Source organism: Cynocephalus volans, chromosome 3 (assembly GCF_027409185.1).
Source record: "Cynocephalus volans isolate mCynVol1 chromosome 3, mCynVol1.pri, whole genome shotgun sequence".
Taxonomy (NCBI): Eukaryota; Metazoa; Chordata; class Mammalia; order Dermoptera; family Cynocephalidae; genus Cynocephalus; species Cynocephalus volans.
The window spans coordinates 32,242,972-32,258,340 of record NC_084462.1 but is presented as its reverse complement, the minus strand read 5'-3'; the positions used below and the strand labels follow the sequence as shown (position 1 = coordinate 32,258,340).

Genomic DNA, 15,369 nt, shown 5'->3' with positions numbered 1-15,369 from the left:
TTGTAAGCAGGAAATTTCAGTTGTTCACAAATTACCCAGCTAAGGTAGGTTGCCATACAAGGGTACTTCTATAAAGTTCATGGAGAGTTGTGTTATTTTTTAATTTCATTTTTCCACAAACTTCTTGAAGTACCCTCTCGTAGCAGCCCAAATGGACTAAGGCAGAGGGTCAGGTCTACAGTTTTAAGTGACACGCAGATGCGATGCTGTGGAGTCCGCAGACGCTCCTCTGCCCTGCGGAGGTGCAAGGCCGCGGGGGCTTGTCCCAAGGGACAGCTGCCTCTGCTTGCTTGGAAGCACCCCGCTTCTGCTCACAGGCCAACCACCACCGCGTGTGATCCTGTGCCACCACACAGGGTCATGTGAGGACCAAACGGGAGTAAAGCAGCCAGTGTGCCGAATCCCATTCTCTCTTCCTCTGCTGCCATCAGCACCAATTCCCAATGGGGAAGGTGAGGGGTCAGGGCTGAAGCCAGGAGCAGGAGGTTGGCCAGCCAGGGTGGTGGGAGCCCAGGCTCTGCACATGCGCCAGGCATCTGCCTCTCTAGGCTGCCTCCCACTGACAGCTGCCGATGCTCTCCAGACAAGAGCTCAGAAGGTGGGGCATCTGATTAAATAGTCAGTCCTTCATTCTTCAAATAAATTCCTAGAAGGAGAATTACTTCTACTGGCCTCCAAACTCCTCTGGACAGAAACACCAAAGTCTAAAGGAGCTGCAGTGACGTGGGAGCTGTGTCTTTGGTGATACATCTGGACACATGGCACGGGCCTCTCCATCTCTGCAACCCCGGGCTTGAAGAACCACATGGTGAGGAAATAAACATGAACAAACAGGATAAGATAACACAGAAGGAGGCCATGTGCACACGTTATTCTCTGAGCATCTCACAGCTCTGCAGACTTAATGCGCTTGCTGACTATGGGGAGGAGGGCCGGAGGGAAAAAAGGGGAGAGCAGGAAGCTTCAGGAAGAATGGGAGAAGATTAAAAAGGGACGCTTTTGCTGTGTATGGGAGCATTTTAAGGGCGATTCCATAGCAAGATCAAAGCAAGGACAAAAGAAAGCAAGAGATGAAAAGAAGAAAGCAGAGATGTAAGGTCCAAAATACCAAAGTGCTAAACTAAATATATCACACCGAGCGTGTGTTCATGAGAGGCACTTTCAAAGGGAAAGCCATCTCCGTTTTCAATCCCCTCGTTAAGAAATTCTTCTCCACTGCTTCTTCCATTTACATTTCACCTTTTAGAAAATAAATTTGAGTAACCCAAACCAATGGGGAAACATCATGACACCTGCAGGCAGGACCTCCAAGTTGAGTCCCCAGATTAAAAGAGCAGCCCCCATCTCACCCCATCAAAGTCGGCTAAAAGTCCAGTATGTGCAGCTGATTTTAATAATAACACGTGAATTTAGGCGATCAAATTTGTCTATAGGCTGGAAGTGTGTTTTTCTTTCATTATGTTTCTCATTTACTGTGATATTGATTCTGAATGCTCTGAAGCTGGCAGATCCCTTCCTTGAAATAGCAAAAGTCACAGTCATTAAGGGGAGAGAGCAGAACAGAACACAAGAAACATGAAGCCCTGGAGAGAACGAGGCTTATCCTGGAGCTTCTCGGTCACCTCTTCCTCGGGTTTTCTTCACACGCAGTTGGCAGCCAGGAATGGAGTAACTGAAGCAAGTCATCTGGCCAGCTCACCCTTCGCTAGCATTTTGGGGTCCTCTATATTCAGAGCCCTGAACTCTCCAAGGTCAAAGGCAGTGTGGATCCTATGCCCAAATAAAATTCCCACGCATGCTTACAGGAAAGGCCCATGTTAGGGCATTATGTAGCATAAGAATGTTCTTTAAACAATAGCACTTATTGGCATCCAAAAAGCCTGCAGGACCTAACATCCCTCTTCCAGCCAACAGAGACTATCAAGATCCATACCGGCCAGAAGCAAAGGCACTAGCCAGTGAGACCAGCTGTAGACTGGCACGCCACAGCAGAAAACTCTGGCTGAATAGCAGCTCTGCCAATACCAACCACTGTTAACACCTGACATTCCCACACTTCGCGATCGTCTGGGCTAAGGACTCGCAAAAGCACTACTGATTTAAGGTGCACAAAGAGTGCACAGGACAGGAAAGTTTGAATGTGGAAAAAGAATGAAAATAGAAAGTCTCAAGGAGGGGGGCACTGAGGCACTTACATTAAGTCTGGGGACACGGGGGAAGGCAGGACCACACCCTGGTCAACAGCATTCATGTTGTCCTTGAAGCTGCATAAAGTCAGGGTGACCAGTTAATATGGATAATAATTAAATAAAATAATGCACGTGAAGCTCTGAGCTCAGTGTCTGGCACACAGCATACACTCAGCAACTGTTAGCAGTCATTATTAGTTTGTTATGTGTGTAGCTTTGCAAAGATGTAGAGAGAGTAGAGATGCCTTAGGAAACAAAGCTGAATCTGGAAAGGGTATGGGAGGGATGCAAGGAAGGCAGCTGTGAACTGGAAGGAAGGTGGAGGGACAGACAGGGAGCCAGAGGCTGTAGCCCCAGGAGACCAGAGGGTTTGGGCACCCAGGACTGGGAAGGCTGACATTGACCCTGGGCTCTGTGAACTCTGGCTGTGCTGCAATGGGGATGGCATCTGCCTCTCCACTCTCCAACTTCCTTTTAAAGATGGACATAAGTGACTCTCTCCCAGGTCAGAGGATGGTCAAGACCCAAGAAGATGTGTGCGTGCTCAGTTAGCAGTGAGGTCCACACCCAGTCAAGGAGGTCACTTGTCATGTGTGCTGTCTGGTGTGCCTGGATATCCTACAGGGGTGACTAACTAGCAAGCTCCCCGAGGCCACCCAGCTGTCTGTCCTTCCATATGTGTTAGAGAAGAAGGAAAGCCCTCAGAATTCTGGAGGACACCACCTTGCCCTAGGCTATCAGAGAGGCCAGGCAAGGCCCTGCTCTGAGCTCTTTGCCAGTCTCTGGCACTAACCCTCCCAGACCCCGCAGCATAGCCTGAGGCCAACGAGCCTAGGCCCCAGCAAGCAGACCAGAGCACACTGACTGTCACACTGATGTCAGCTCAACTTTCCACCTCACTTTTCCAGTAAATATGACTAAGGTTGGAACACTGCTCCTCAGGGAACAAAGGTGGATGTGGCCACCTCTGGCCTCCCTGGCAACAACTTCGACCAGCCCCCCTGGGCTTCCCCATCCACCTCTCCCTCTGCTCTCTGTCTTGCCGGTCCCCATCCTGGACTGGGCTGCTTTTTCCAACCCTTCTGCTCTGAGGCTGCCCAGCATCTTCAGAGAACAAAGACTTGCCGATTTACGCTGTCCCTGCTCGGTCCTGTGGCCCAGTGAGGTCCTCCATCTTTCCCCAGGTAGGCCTCTTTCTCCAAAACTTCATTGCACCCTCCTATTCCTACACATCAAATCATGCTTGCACGGTGCTCTGCAGGCGCCCCAAGCTCCCCTGCCTCCAGGAGTCTGCTGTGCACCTCCTCTTGTGGCTGTCCTTCCCATACTGACATGTCCAAATGCTTTCATGATCCACTTATGCGCCACATCCTTCACAAAGACTTCATGTATTTCCCCAACCTACGGAAACCCCAAATGTGAGTCCCCATGAAGTTGTCACAACCCATTCTATCCCCTTTGTATTAAAGATCCATGGTATGCTTGTCCACCGCCTCCGCATGCTGGAGCTTTGCCCCATGGTTCCTTGGGTGTGGAGATCCCATCCATGACCCTGCCCTCCTGGACACACTTGATGAATCCAAAGACGGGCATGTGACCCAGACTAGAGCAACACTGACCCTGCCTGGGACTCCCCTGGAGTCCTGTCTCTCGCACATACATGGCTGAAGCTGTAAGACAACAACTTTTGGTCCTGTCAGCAGTCACGTTTCCCTCCTGATGGACTGGAGGACTGAGGTGGCCCGTCACAAGCTTACGGAGGATGGAGGGGCTCAGAGGCCATGGAAACCCAAGACAGGAAGCCCTGACAACATCTGAGTACCTGGGTCTGACGTTCCTGTGGCCCAGTCTCTCTCCTGTCCTTGGGTTCTGGCAGACCCTCTGGCATTCCTCTATCCTGGGCTGCTATGTTATGGGAACAGAGTCTGATCACCGGGATGACATTTTCAACATACATTTTGGATTACCCCCAGTTCTGCTGGAAAGCAGCCCCCTCTTCTCAGTGCCATGGGCATGGTCACTGAGGCCAAAACAGAAATCATATTTTTAAAGAAAGGATGTCACATAAATGGAATAAATAATCAAAAAAGCCCATTAGGACATGTGTTTTGTCATAAGACCTTGCAACTGCACTCCTGGTCATTTATTCCAGGGAGATGAAAATTTATTTTCAAACACCTATACGCAAATGTTCATAACAACTTTAAGTATGAAGACCCCAAACCGAAACAACTCAGACATCCTTCAACAGGTGAATGGTCATGCAGACTGTTAGTCCACACATGGAATACTGTGCAGACATGGAAAGGAATGAACTCTTATGCACACAACTACCTGGATGGATCTCAGGGGAATGATGCTGAGTATAAAAAGCCAACCACAAAGGTTATATACTGTATGTTTCAACTTACAGAATATTCTTGAAATTACAGAGATTCAGACAGATCAGTGGCTGCCAGGGGCTGGAGATCGAAGCAGGCGCTGGGTGTGATTGTGGAGGGACAGCAGGAGAGAGCTGGCGTGGTGGGACAGTTGGCTCTGTGTCTTGATTATGGTAGTGATTACACAAATCTACACATGTGATAAAATCATACAGAACTACCTACACACACACATACACACGGTGAAATCAGAATAAGCTCTTGGGATTGTACCAAAGTCAATTTCCTGGTTGTGACAGTGTGTACTAGAGTTTTGCAAGATGTTACCTTTGGGGGAAACTGAGTGAATGCTCCACAGGATTTCATGTATATTTTTGCAACTTCCTGTGAACCTATAATTATTTCAAACAAAAAGGTTTTTGTTGTAGTTTTCTAAAGCCAGTTAGCATAGAAAGCTTCGGCTGTGGTTCTCACACTCTCTATTGTATAAAGATATACATTCTCCATCTCATCTTCTCCTCTCTGTTGCCTGAAAATATGCAAAGAGAAATGTAATGTACAATCTAGTCGTGATTACAGAGACACAGAGCAAATGCTGTCACACTGCAGTGATCTGGTTGGGGGCAAAAACAAGGATTACTCCTGATTAGGAAGGCTCTTTCCAGGCAGGGGAAAGGCAGGTGATGTGAAATAAAGAGAGGCCGGCCAAGCATGGAGCCGCGTGATAACAAAGTGTCTCTCGGATATTTCACTCAGGGCCCCAGCAACACGGGAAGAATGTTATCTCCCCGGAACATGAGTCTTCACCTATCTCTGCAATTATAGACCAGGAAGAAAAGCAAATGATGCCAGTGGGGCTTCTTCTCCAAAATACCTTCTGAGAGTCCAGAGGGTATAACCTTCCACTCAAAAGAGTTTTCTAACCAGAGCCATGCTTCTTTCAATGTTCAAATACAAGCCAGAGAAAAGGGTGATCTGATGTGCTCGTTTTGCAGGGAAATATGAGTGACCAGTACACAATCATCCAAATCACCAAGAAACACGAATGACAATTGCTGGAAATGGGTGCCTTCTGAGATCTAACCGAAGTAACTATTGAACTGAAGCCAAAATGTACAATGCCAAATATAAAAACTTCCAGAACGCTGGAAGAAGCAGAGAAACACTTCTTTGCCCATGTGCGGTTGCCATTAGCTTCTTCAGCAGTGACCATGACTTGGCACATGCGCTGGGCCCCAGGACAGCAGCACAAAGACGCTGTCACTCCTGCCCTCACGTGTCCTACAGTTTAGAGACAGGCAAGCAAAGAAACACAGCACAGCATGGTGAGCGCTGTGCCCAACTACACACTGGCCAGGTGCGCAGAAAAAGGGCCCCTGACCTGGCTACACCTGCAAAATCTGGGAGGGCTTCCCAGTATGGGTGACTTGTAAGTTAAATGTGGAGGAAAGAGCTGAAGCTAGACATCCAACAATATCATCAGCACACTACAGTAACCTCCCTCGTAATACTGTCAGGCTCTACAAGTATGACCTCTGGCCCTCACTACAAAACCCTGCGTGAAAGCCACTATTACCCCAATTCACTCAAGATCAGAAGAGTTAAGTGCGTTGGCCACACAGCTAGAGTGTGGGCCAGAATTTGAGTCCACTCTTTCCTGCACATGCTGTTGCTTTAGAACAAGGAAGGTAACAAAGGAAGTTAAAAAGAATCATTAAGAACGATTGGTAAGGCCCACAGAAGAATGTTGAGGGCCATACCAGTAGAAAAGAGGAAGATTCTAAAATTATTTTAAGGAAAACTTGATGGCTAAAGTCATACCTCTTCTGAGTTTTGAAGGCATAGTAAACTTCCATAGGAAGGTGGGACCTGACGTAGCCAAAAAGTGAACTCAATATAGCTCTTCCTAATATATTCCCTTTCTTAATGCGAGGCACCAATACCCACCTTGTCACCTGAGCAACAACACTGGGAATTCTCTTTGACTCCTACCTCCTCTTCAACCTACTTCATGAGCCACCAGTCATCGTGTTCCCAAACCTAATTATTTTAGCATATGAAAACAGTGAATCTCAAATCAGCGCTTAAAGGATTGACTAATAAATAAATTATGATAAACATACTTTGGAACTAGGTCTCCATGTTAAAACTCTTCACATCTTATATAAAAATATGTAATCCATCTGGAATTTATTTTGAAAAGAAATATTTAGCTATAAAAATATACGTGAATATTTGTATGGTCTAGGGATAATGAATAACTTTCTTAAGGCATTATTGAAAGGAAAAGACTAATTTGACTATATAAAATGTAAAATTTATGCTTGTTAAAAAAATACTATGAAACAAATTAAAGTGGAGAGCACAAGTTGAGAGAAATACCTGCAAGTGAATGTAAAATGAATTTAATATAAAAGAAAAAGTTCTTATAAATCAATAAGACAAATAGTCCCATAGAAAAGGAAAAAGGGTCATCAATAGGTAAGTCCCTAAAAAAGAAATGTAGTTAAGCATATGAAAAAGTGTTCACCACCACTAGTATTAAAAAATGCAGATTTAAAAATGAGAGGCCATTTGTCACTCATCAGAACGGCAAAGATGACAAAGGTTGATGAGATTCGGTGTCGGTGAGGACATGGAGGAAAAGACACTCTCATACACTCTTCATGGGTCAGTCCATACCACAAACCTGGAGGACGATTTATCAATTTATAGGAAAAGTTCTTAAGGATGAATATGAAACTTTCAGGATGAGATGATAAGTTCAAAGCACGAATCTGATATCAGTACTCAAAAGTCACTAAAAGCTACAGGAAAGGGATTTGAAAATAAACAAATGAGCAACAAAAAACACAAGAAAACCCCACAACCTTCCAAAGTCACAGAAAACACAAGAAGAGATAACAGCCCAAGCCACAAAATTGGAGAAGCCAGAAACCAAATTCCTGGGGGTAACCAAATGGCAGGTGCCTGACAGCTGACCCCAAGGTAACAACGGAACAGCTAAGAAACCAACTCCATGCACCACAACATTCTCAAGAGGCAGTGTGACTGGCAGCACAGGTTCCTCCTGAATTGGAGGGAAAATGGAGAGACCAAAATAAGAAAGACTGGCATGAAGGCTGGTTGAAAAGGAACGGACCACAAGATCCCACTCCACTCCAGGCTCCAGCCCGTGCAGATCACACTACTGTCAATCCAGTACGTCCATCGCAAGTGCTCAGTGTCTAATCGGGTTTTTAAAAATTGTGATACAATGGACATAAGGTGAAATTTGCCATTTCAACCATTTTTAAGTGTACAGTTCAGTGGCATTCCGTTCAGTTAGGTGTATCCACGTAGTTGTGCAACCATCACCGCCGCCTGTCTCCAGAACTTCTTCTCAAACTGACACTCCATTAAGCAATAATCCCTCGTTTCCTTCTCCCCGGGCCCCGGCTGTCTAGTCGCTGTTCAGGAGGTACTCGTGAGCAGGTACCAAAGTCCCCCAGACATCTGTGGACATCGAGGAAAGCCTCCGACATGGAAGATAGAAATTAAACAACAAAGGGAAAAAAGCAACTCTGTGGAAACAGACGATGCAGGGAGAAAAACTTAAAAACAAAACGAAAAACACTATTAACATTCTCCACAGGATAAGAAAACATATTACTTCCATTCAGTAAGAATATGTTCTAAAAAGGAACTTTCAGAGAATAAAAATGATCACTTGGAAGTAAAACCACAATAGCAGAAATTTAAAAAACTGAATAGAAGGGAAGAAAGATAAAACTGAAGAAAGATCAAAGAAAGCAGAGCGATAAGATCAGATAAGAAAAGAGAAGAAGAAAATTAGACGTTCGGTCTGGGAGGCCCAACACTAGAACAACAGGAGACGCTGAAAGAGGGCAAGAAAAAATGGAGAGGAATTACCAGTTAAAATTTCCAAGAAAATTTCCAAAAATGGATAGACATTAGATTCTAGCTTGAAGCCACTGCATGTCCAGTCTAGGGGATGAAAACTGACCTATGTCAAGGCTCATCATGCCAGAATTCAAAACTCTGGGGACAAAATAAAGATTCCACAAGCTTCCAGAGAGGAAAAAACATGCAAAAGATCAGGAATCAGAATGTCTTTGATTCTTCTAAAAAATAATGAAAGACGGTGGAAAACAGCCTGGTGCTTTCTCAAAAAGTCGACCATAGAATTATTGTATGACCCAGCAGTCCCACTTCTAGGCATACACCCAGGAAAACTGAAAATGTGTCCACACAAAACCTCGTCTATAAATATTCACTAATATTCCTAACAGCCAAAAAGTAGAAACAACCCAAATATCCCTCAACCGGTAAGTAGATAAACAAAATGTGCTTTATCCAGACAACAGAATATCATTTGGACATTAAAAGGAATGGGGTACTGACAGATGCTACAGCACGATGAACCTAGAAAACACTATGTGAAGTGAAAGATGCCAGATGCAAAAGGCCACATGTTATAGGCATCACTTATTAGCAAAGTCCTGAATAGGCAAATTCATAGAGACAGAAAGTGCATCATTTGGCAGGAGGTGGGGGAAGGAGAAAATTGAGAGAGATTAACAGGTGCAGGGTTTCTCCTGGGGGTGATGGAAATGTTCTGGAATTATATAGTGGTGACAGGTGCAAAGCACTGTCAATATACTGAAAGCCACGGAATTGTACACTTCCTAATGGTATATCTTACGTTATGTGAACCAAATCTCAACTAAAAGTGAGGGAAAATAAATGAAGGATGGCCATGAGGGACCAGTGACAGGTGTGTCAGAAGTGATGACTGATATAACTCCATGCCCCTGAATTCCCCAAACAAAGATCTAGACAGGAAACGCTGAGGGCTTGAGCAAAAATGCAGTGATGGGATGTGGGTGGGCAGGCTCGTGGGCAAGAGGAACCAGCAGGATGCAGGCGGGAGAGGGAGGAGGAGGAATAAGGAGAGACTTCCAGTCGTGGATGGTGAGATGACTGGGCAGAGGTGAAGCCCTACGTGAGGCAGGAAATGAAGGAAATGGCAGAGAAACCAAAGTGAGGCTGGGTGGCCATCCAGGAGACGGCACACACAGGGTTGGAGCTCAGGGAGTCATCAGCACACGCAGCGTGTCCTGATGCAGAGAGCCGTGAGTGAGCCCCATTGAAGCTGGGGCTAGGGAGGGGAGAGCAGCCACGGAAGGAAGGCTAGAGGGAACCAGCACCCAGAGGTGTCGGGCGTCAGGGGGGGCCGTGAGCCAGCGAGCAAGCTGCCAACCAGGTTGGTGTGGCCAAAAGGCCACAGACCATCAGGGCCGGGAAGTGCCTGCTGGGTTCAAGGAGCAGTGATTTCTGGCAAATTTTGCTTAAGTGATTTCAGCTTGATGTACAGAGTACAAAGAATCGCATCTTCCTTGGGCTTAACACAGGTCGATGTCAATACCCAGGCTTAAAATAAAAAGAAAACACCCTCACAAGGCAAGACCACAGTTTTCCCCGCCTTGCCTGTGCACGCTAATCCAGAGCCACCGGGCCCTTCTTGCTCATTCCCTGTGCCCGCCTTGACCAGGTCACAATACAGCCTCAGAATGGACCATTCTGCCCTCATTAAAATGATATTTGCAGAGGTTTTTTTTTTTTTTTTTTTTTTTTTAACAAAAAGAGCAGTAATTATGCTTTACACTTCAGGGAAAAAAGCATAACATTAACTTGTTTACACTATGTAATCTTAACTCTGTAAAACATGCACAGGAAAAGAAGGGGAGGACATGGGCGGATGAGCAGTTGCCTCTGGTGAGTTGTTGCAGCATTTGTTTTTGCCAATTATATTTGCTTTTCAATACATTCAAATTTTCCTACAAAGAGCATGCACTACTTTTAAGATTAGAAAACAAAATTGCAAGTCTGGAAAAAAAATGTTTTAATCAAACTTGAACAAAAGCAAGTAGGGACAACAATATTAATGTTAGAAAAACTAAATTCAGGGCCAAAAAAAAAAAAGGCATGCTTTCAAGACAAAGAGAGTGTTACATAATGCTAACAGCCACCGCTAATAATGAGGCATGCAGATACAAATCTGTGGCTGCCAAAGAAACTGACAACAAGATACAGAAATCAAACATTATTAGAAACACAGGGAGGAATAGTCATTGTAGGAGGAGATTTTAAAACACCATTATCAAAAAGACTTAAGAAAATAAAGTCATAGTCTATCGAAATACATAAAATTGATGTCTGGCAAGAATTCAATTCCATGATTACAGTGTGTGGGGGTCTTTTCAAGTAGACACAGAACATTTACCAAACTCAGTAATACTAGTCACAAAGAACATCTCAGTAAAATAAAAATATGAAATTCCTCTTCCAGTGAAAGAGAAGGCATTTCTGGCATAGGGAAAATATAGAGATGAGCCAGGGAATGAAAAGACGGAAATGGATTAATATACCGAACTCCTGGTATCCTAGGTGTTTGGGAGAGAAGTACGAATAAATGGGAATTAACTTGACAGTCTGACTGAACCAACTGTTTCCTCACCCACTAAACACCTCCCTTTAGACCTGTGTGATGGATTGAATTATGTCCCCCCAAACTCACTGAAGCTTGCATTGTGTCCCCCAAGTTTTATGTATTAAAAACTTAGCCCCGACTGTGACTGTTAAGAGGGTGGGAAATCTTACTACAGTAATTGGAAAGTGGAGCCCTGAAGAGGTGATTGGATCATAGGACCGTGCAGTAGAGAGTGGATTAAAAACTGTGGTCAGGGGTGTGGTTCTGAGTGCTTTAAAAGGAAAGGAGAGTGTGTTTCTCTCTCTGCTCCCACCATCTTGTAATGTGAGACCCCTGGGTCACTGTCACCACCACCAGATGGACTTCGGGCTTCCCAGCCTCAAAAACTGTAAGCAATAAATTTCATTTTCTTTATAAATTACCCAGTTCCAAGTATTTTGTTATAAGCAACAGAAACGGACTAATACAACCTACAATGTGAACCACTGAAATAGGACTTACAGACCAGGCTCATGGCTGGGTTCTCAAAGTGCAGTCCCTGTACCAGCAGCATCAGCAGCCCTGGGGAGCTTGGGAGAAGTGCAAATGCTAACCCTAGCCCAGACCTCCTGAAGCAGAACTGCCCTCGGGGTGGGGCTCCAGGAGGTTCTGACGCTAAAGCAGCTGATGCTAAGGGCATAGAAATACCCCCGCTCCCTCAGCCCTGGAGCAGGTTAACATTGGGGCCTGGGTCTACACTGCTCCCCAGAGTTCCCCCAGTGAGATCAAGCTCTGGTCGCTCACAGGAGTAATCTTCTGGCGATGACTTCCCTTCCCAGTCTTACATCCCCATCCCCCAGCAGTGCCTTCTTCATCTCCCAAATAAACTACCAGCACACAAGTCTTTGTTTCAGAGTCTGCTTCTGGGGGAGCCCAAACTAAAACACCCACTGCACCCACTAAGTGCCTGCCCTGTACTGGAGATCCCTGCTCCCCAGAGCTGGCGCTCTGGTCAAGAGTATCTTAGCCTTTGTTGGGGCTCAGGAAATGATACCTAAAAGTACGGTGCTTTGGCATGCTAAGTACTTCCAACTAACAGACATTGGAAGGCCTCAGAGGCAGCCACAGAACCAAGATCTCTCTGACCTTCTCCTGCCCCTCATCCTCCCCCGAAGCAAGTCATAGAAACCAGAATTCCTCTTCCCCAAGGTGGGTCATAGAAACTAGACCCCTTTTCCCCAAAGCCAGCCATAAAAACTAGAAATATTACTCTAACCTCCCCCCATCTTTTTGTCTAGGAGCTGGCCATGAAGAAATTCTCTGACCTATGCTTGTCCAACAGTAGGTCATGCACCCTTGTTCCAGAAGGATCCTGCTCCTGCCTGGGAGGAAGGGAGGGTGCACAGAAGGGCCGAGAGGAATCTGAACAGAAAGGCCTCACTGGGCTTCCCCACCTCAGTCCACAGCATTAGATCACACCCATTTACTCCAATCCCATTTCCCCAGGGCTCAGTTTCACCTGTATCTTTCTGCCTTCATTTCTGAAGACTCCTGTGCTAAGTAAATCTGTTATGCTTTTCTCTTGCTGACCTGTCTTTTGCTACACTGCTTTGGGTGCTGGCCATGCCCTGAGGAGGGGTGAGGAAAGACATCACCCCTTTCCATCCACTATGCTTTCCAGGCCTCCTCCTCTGGCTGGGCTCTGCAGAGGTTCCCCAGGGGACGGAGCACCATTGGCAGTGAGTCCTCCCCCAGATTCAGCCTGACCTGCAGTTCACTAGGTGCCAACTACAGCCACTTCCCACCGGCCCCTACCCGCCCCTCCCTAGCCCTCATCTAACTCCCTCACCGGGCGAGACTTACCCAGGGTCAGCTGCAGCCAGGCCCTGCAAAACAAACACCCGCCAGCATGGGAGCCAGCTGTACAGAGCCCAGTGCTGTCACCTGCTGCAAGGTGCTGAGACACAGAACAAGGGCCTTGGGGTGTCAGTAATAGCTTCCCCAGGAAGTGGCATGCTGGAGACCCCTAAGGAATGAGTGGGACTGAGCTAACAAATGGCAGGAGCAGGCGTCCTTGAAGAAGGGCATAGGGTTTGCAATGGGTGCAGACAAGGCTGCAGAGAAGGAGCTGTGAGCCATGCCTAGGAGATGTTGCTGGATAATTAGAGGCTTCCAGGAACTGAAAGAAGAACTATCAATGTCAAGATTAGAACAATCTACAGATATTGAAATGGCCACAGGAAAAGGGAGAAAAATAGGGATGTGAAAAATCCGCCAAATAATCAGCCGTCCAAATCTGGAGGCCCCGGAGAAGGTACACCACTGGGCCTGGGTACACACAAGCCCTTCAGAACAGCCTGCCGTTCAGAGGACTTCATCTCCTGGGCTGATTACATATGAGAGGCTCATCCCCTGGTTCCTGAAGATAAGCTGGTTTTAAACAGGCCCCCGGCGCTGCCTCCACCCCACCCTCCTCCTGCTCTGTACGTCCGAGTGAGGGGCGAGCCCCTCCTAATCCTGCAGCTGCTTGGGACATCAGCCTCCTTGGCCTCAGGCACGTGCACTTGCTGGGTTTCTTTCTTGTGAACTTGTGTGTGTCTCCCCTGCAGTGAGCACAGTGAATTTTGTAGCCTATGAGTCCACACAAAGGCACAGTTAGCAACACCAACCCTCGTCATGCTGACACCACACTCTCATCCGGCTGCAGCCAAGGACCTCCAAGGAGTTTTGTTATTGCCATTTGCTATGGGTCAAATGTGTCCCCCCAAAAGTTCATGTACTAAAACTTAATCTCCATTGTAGCTATGCTAAGAGGGTGGGAAATCTGATTATAGTATTTGAAAGGTGGGGCCTTTAAGAGGTGATTGGATTGTGAGGACTGAGCCCTGGTGAGTAAACTGATCTATCCATGGAGTAACAGGCGTGGTTCTGATGGCTTCATAAGGAGAGGGAGTGTGCAGGTCAGTTCTCTCTCTTGCTCAGCCCATTCTCACCATGTGATGCCCTGGTCGCCATGGGGCCCTGTAGAGAGTTCCTGCCAGAAGGTTGCCCTCACCAGATGTGCCCCCTGGACCCTGGACTTCCCAGCCTCCAAAACTGTAAGAAATAAATTTCATTTCTTTATAAATTACCCTGCTTCAGGTATTCTGTTATAAGTGACAGAAACAGACTAACACACTGTCCAATATTTACTTATTTAATATTTTTAACTGAGCCGTCACTTCTAAGAAAGCTGAATTCCAAAGAACTGCAAATACCATTCATTTCTGTCTACAATTGTCTTGGGCACAGTGGGACATTCTGATGTAAGACAAACAGTTCCCAACACAGGACAGATTTTTTTATTTTGCCTCTTGGAAAAAGACAACAGAGATGGGGCTTGCAGTGGGAGTCGGGGAGGAATTCAGCCCTTCACCATCATCTACTTCAGGTAGTGTGAAAAGGGAAATTAATCTAGCTCCATGACCAGGAGTTAATTTATTCTGAACAGCCCAAAGGACTCAAGGAATAACAGACTCGTGTTTGCCTTGACTCCTTCCTCTTAACCATCTCCCACTCCCCAGGTATGCTCAGGGAACAGGAGACACAGGTGCTTGGGCTCACACTGGCATGAAAGTGGCATCTCCCCCACTGACATTGTGTCCTCACATGCAGGTCCCTGCCTCCATACCTTCGTCACTGTTATCGTCCACCAGAATGATTTCCTTCAGCAGGTGTGTCGGCGTATGGTTGACGGCACTGTGCACTGACCGCAGGATCACCGACAGGGCCTCGTTCACAAAGATAAAGATGATGGAGATCTGGGGCAGTTCCTTGGCATACTTGAGCTCCTTACACCTGAGGGGAGAGAGGAAAGGAAGGCAGAGTCAGAGGAAGGAGGCACATCCACTGCAGCTGGACATGGCACGAATGTCAGCCCTGTCCTTGTGCACATTCCCCAAGGCGTGACCCACTAGTTCTCTTGGGTTCTCCTTGGCCAAGGACTGAGAATAGAACCTAAAGAGGAGAACGTTAAAGGATCCAGCCCCACTTCCCCCAAGTTCACCAGCCCACAGGAAAGGGACAGCACCAGTCTTGAGCACACATCTACCTGCAGCTACCTGTGCCTTCACTTCAGTGCCCACCTACCCTGTTCTGACTCCCAGCGCCTCCATTTCCCTGCCAAGAGCCTTCTTTGATGCCACCCAAGCAAAAGCTCTCATCTAAACACCACTGAGAATTGATGTACAAATGCCCAGCTCCTCCAGCCCTTCAACAGGTTAACTCTAAATCCCCACAGTGGGCTGGAGCCCCATCACCCACACCAGCAATCTATGTAGCATGCCCT

At 46.6% G+C, this 15,369-nt stretch overlaps 1 protein-coding gene across 1 annotated transcript in view; it reads right to left on the bottom strand.

The window, feature by feature from the left end:
* Positions 1–15,369, bottom strand: part of GALNT17 (polypeptide N-acetylgalactosaminyltransferase 17) — a 450,484-nt gene that overhangs the window by 240,645 nt on the left and 194,470 nt on the right. The window contains exon 3 of the mRNA XM_063089198.1: positions 14,713–14,879. Coding sequence (XP_062945268.1) covers positions 14,713–14,879 — 167 coding nt within the window. The remainder of the gene's footprint in view (positions 1–14,712; positions 14,880–15,369) is intronic.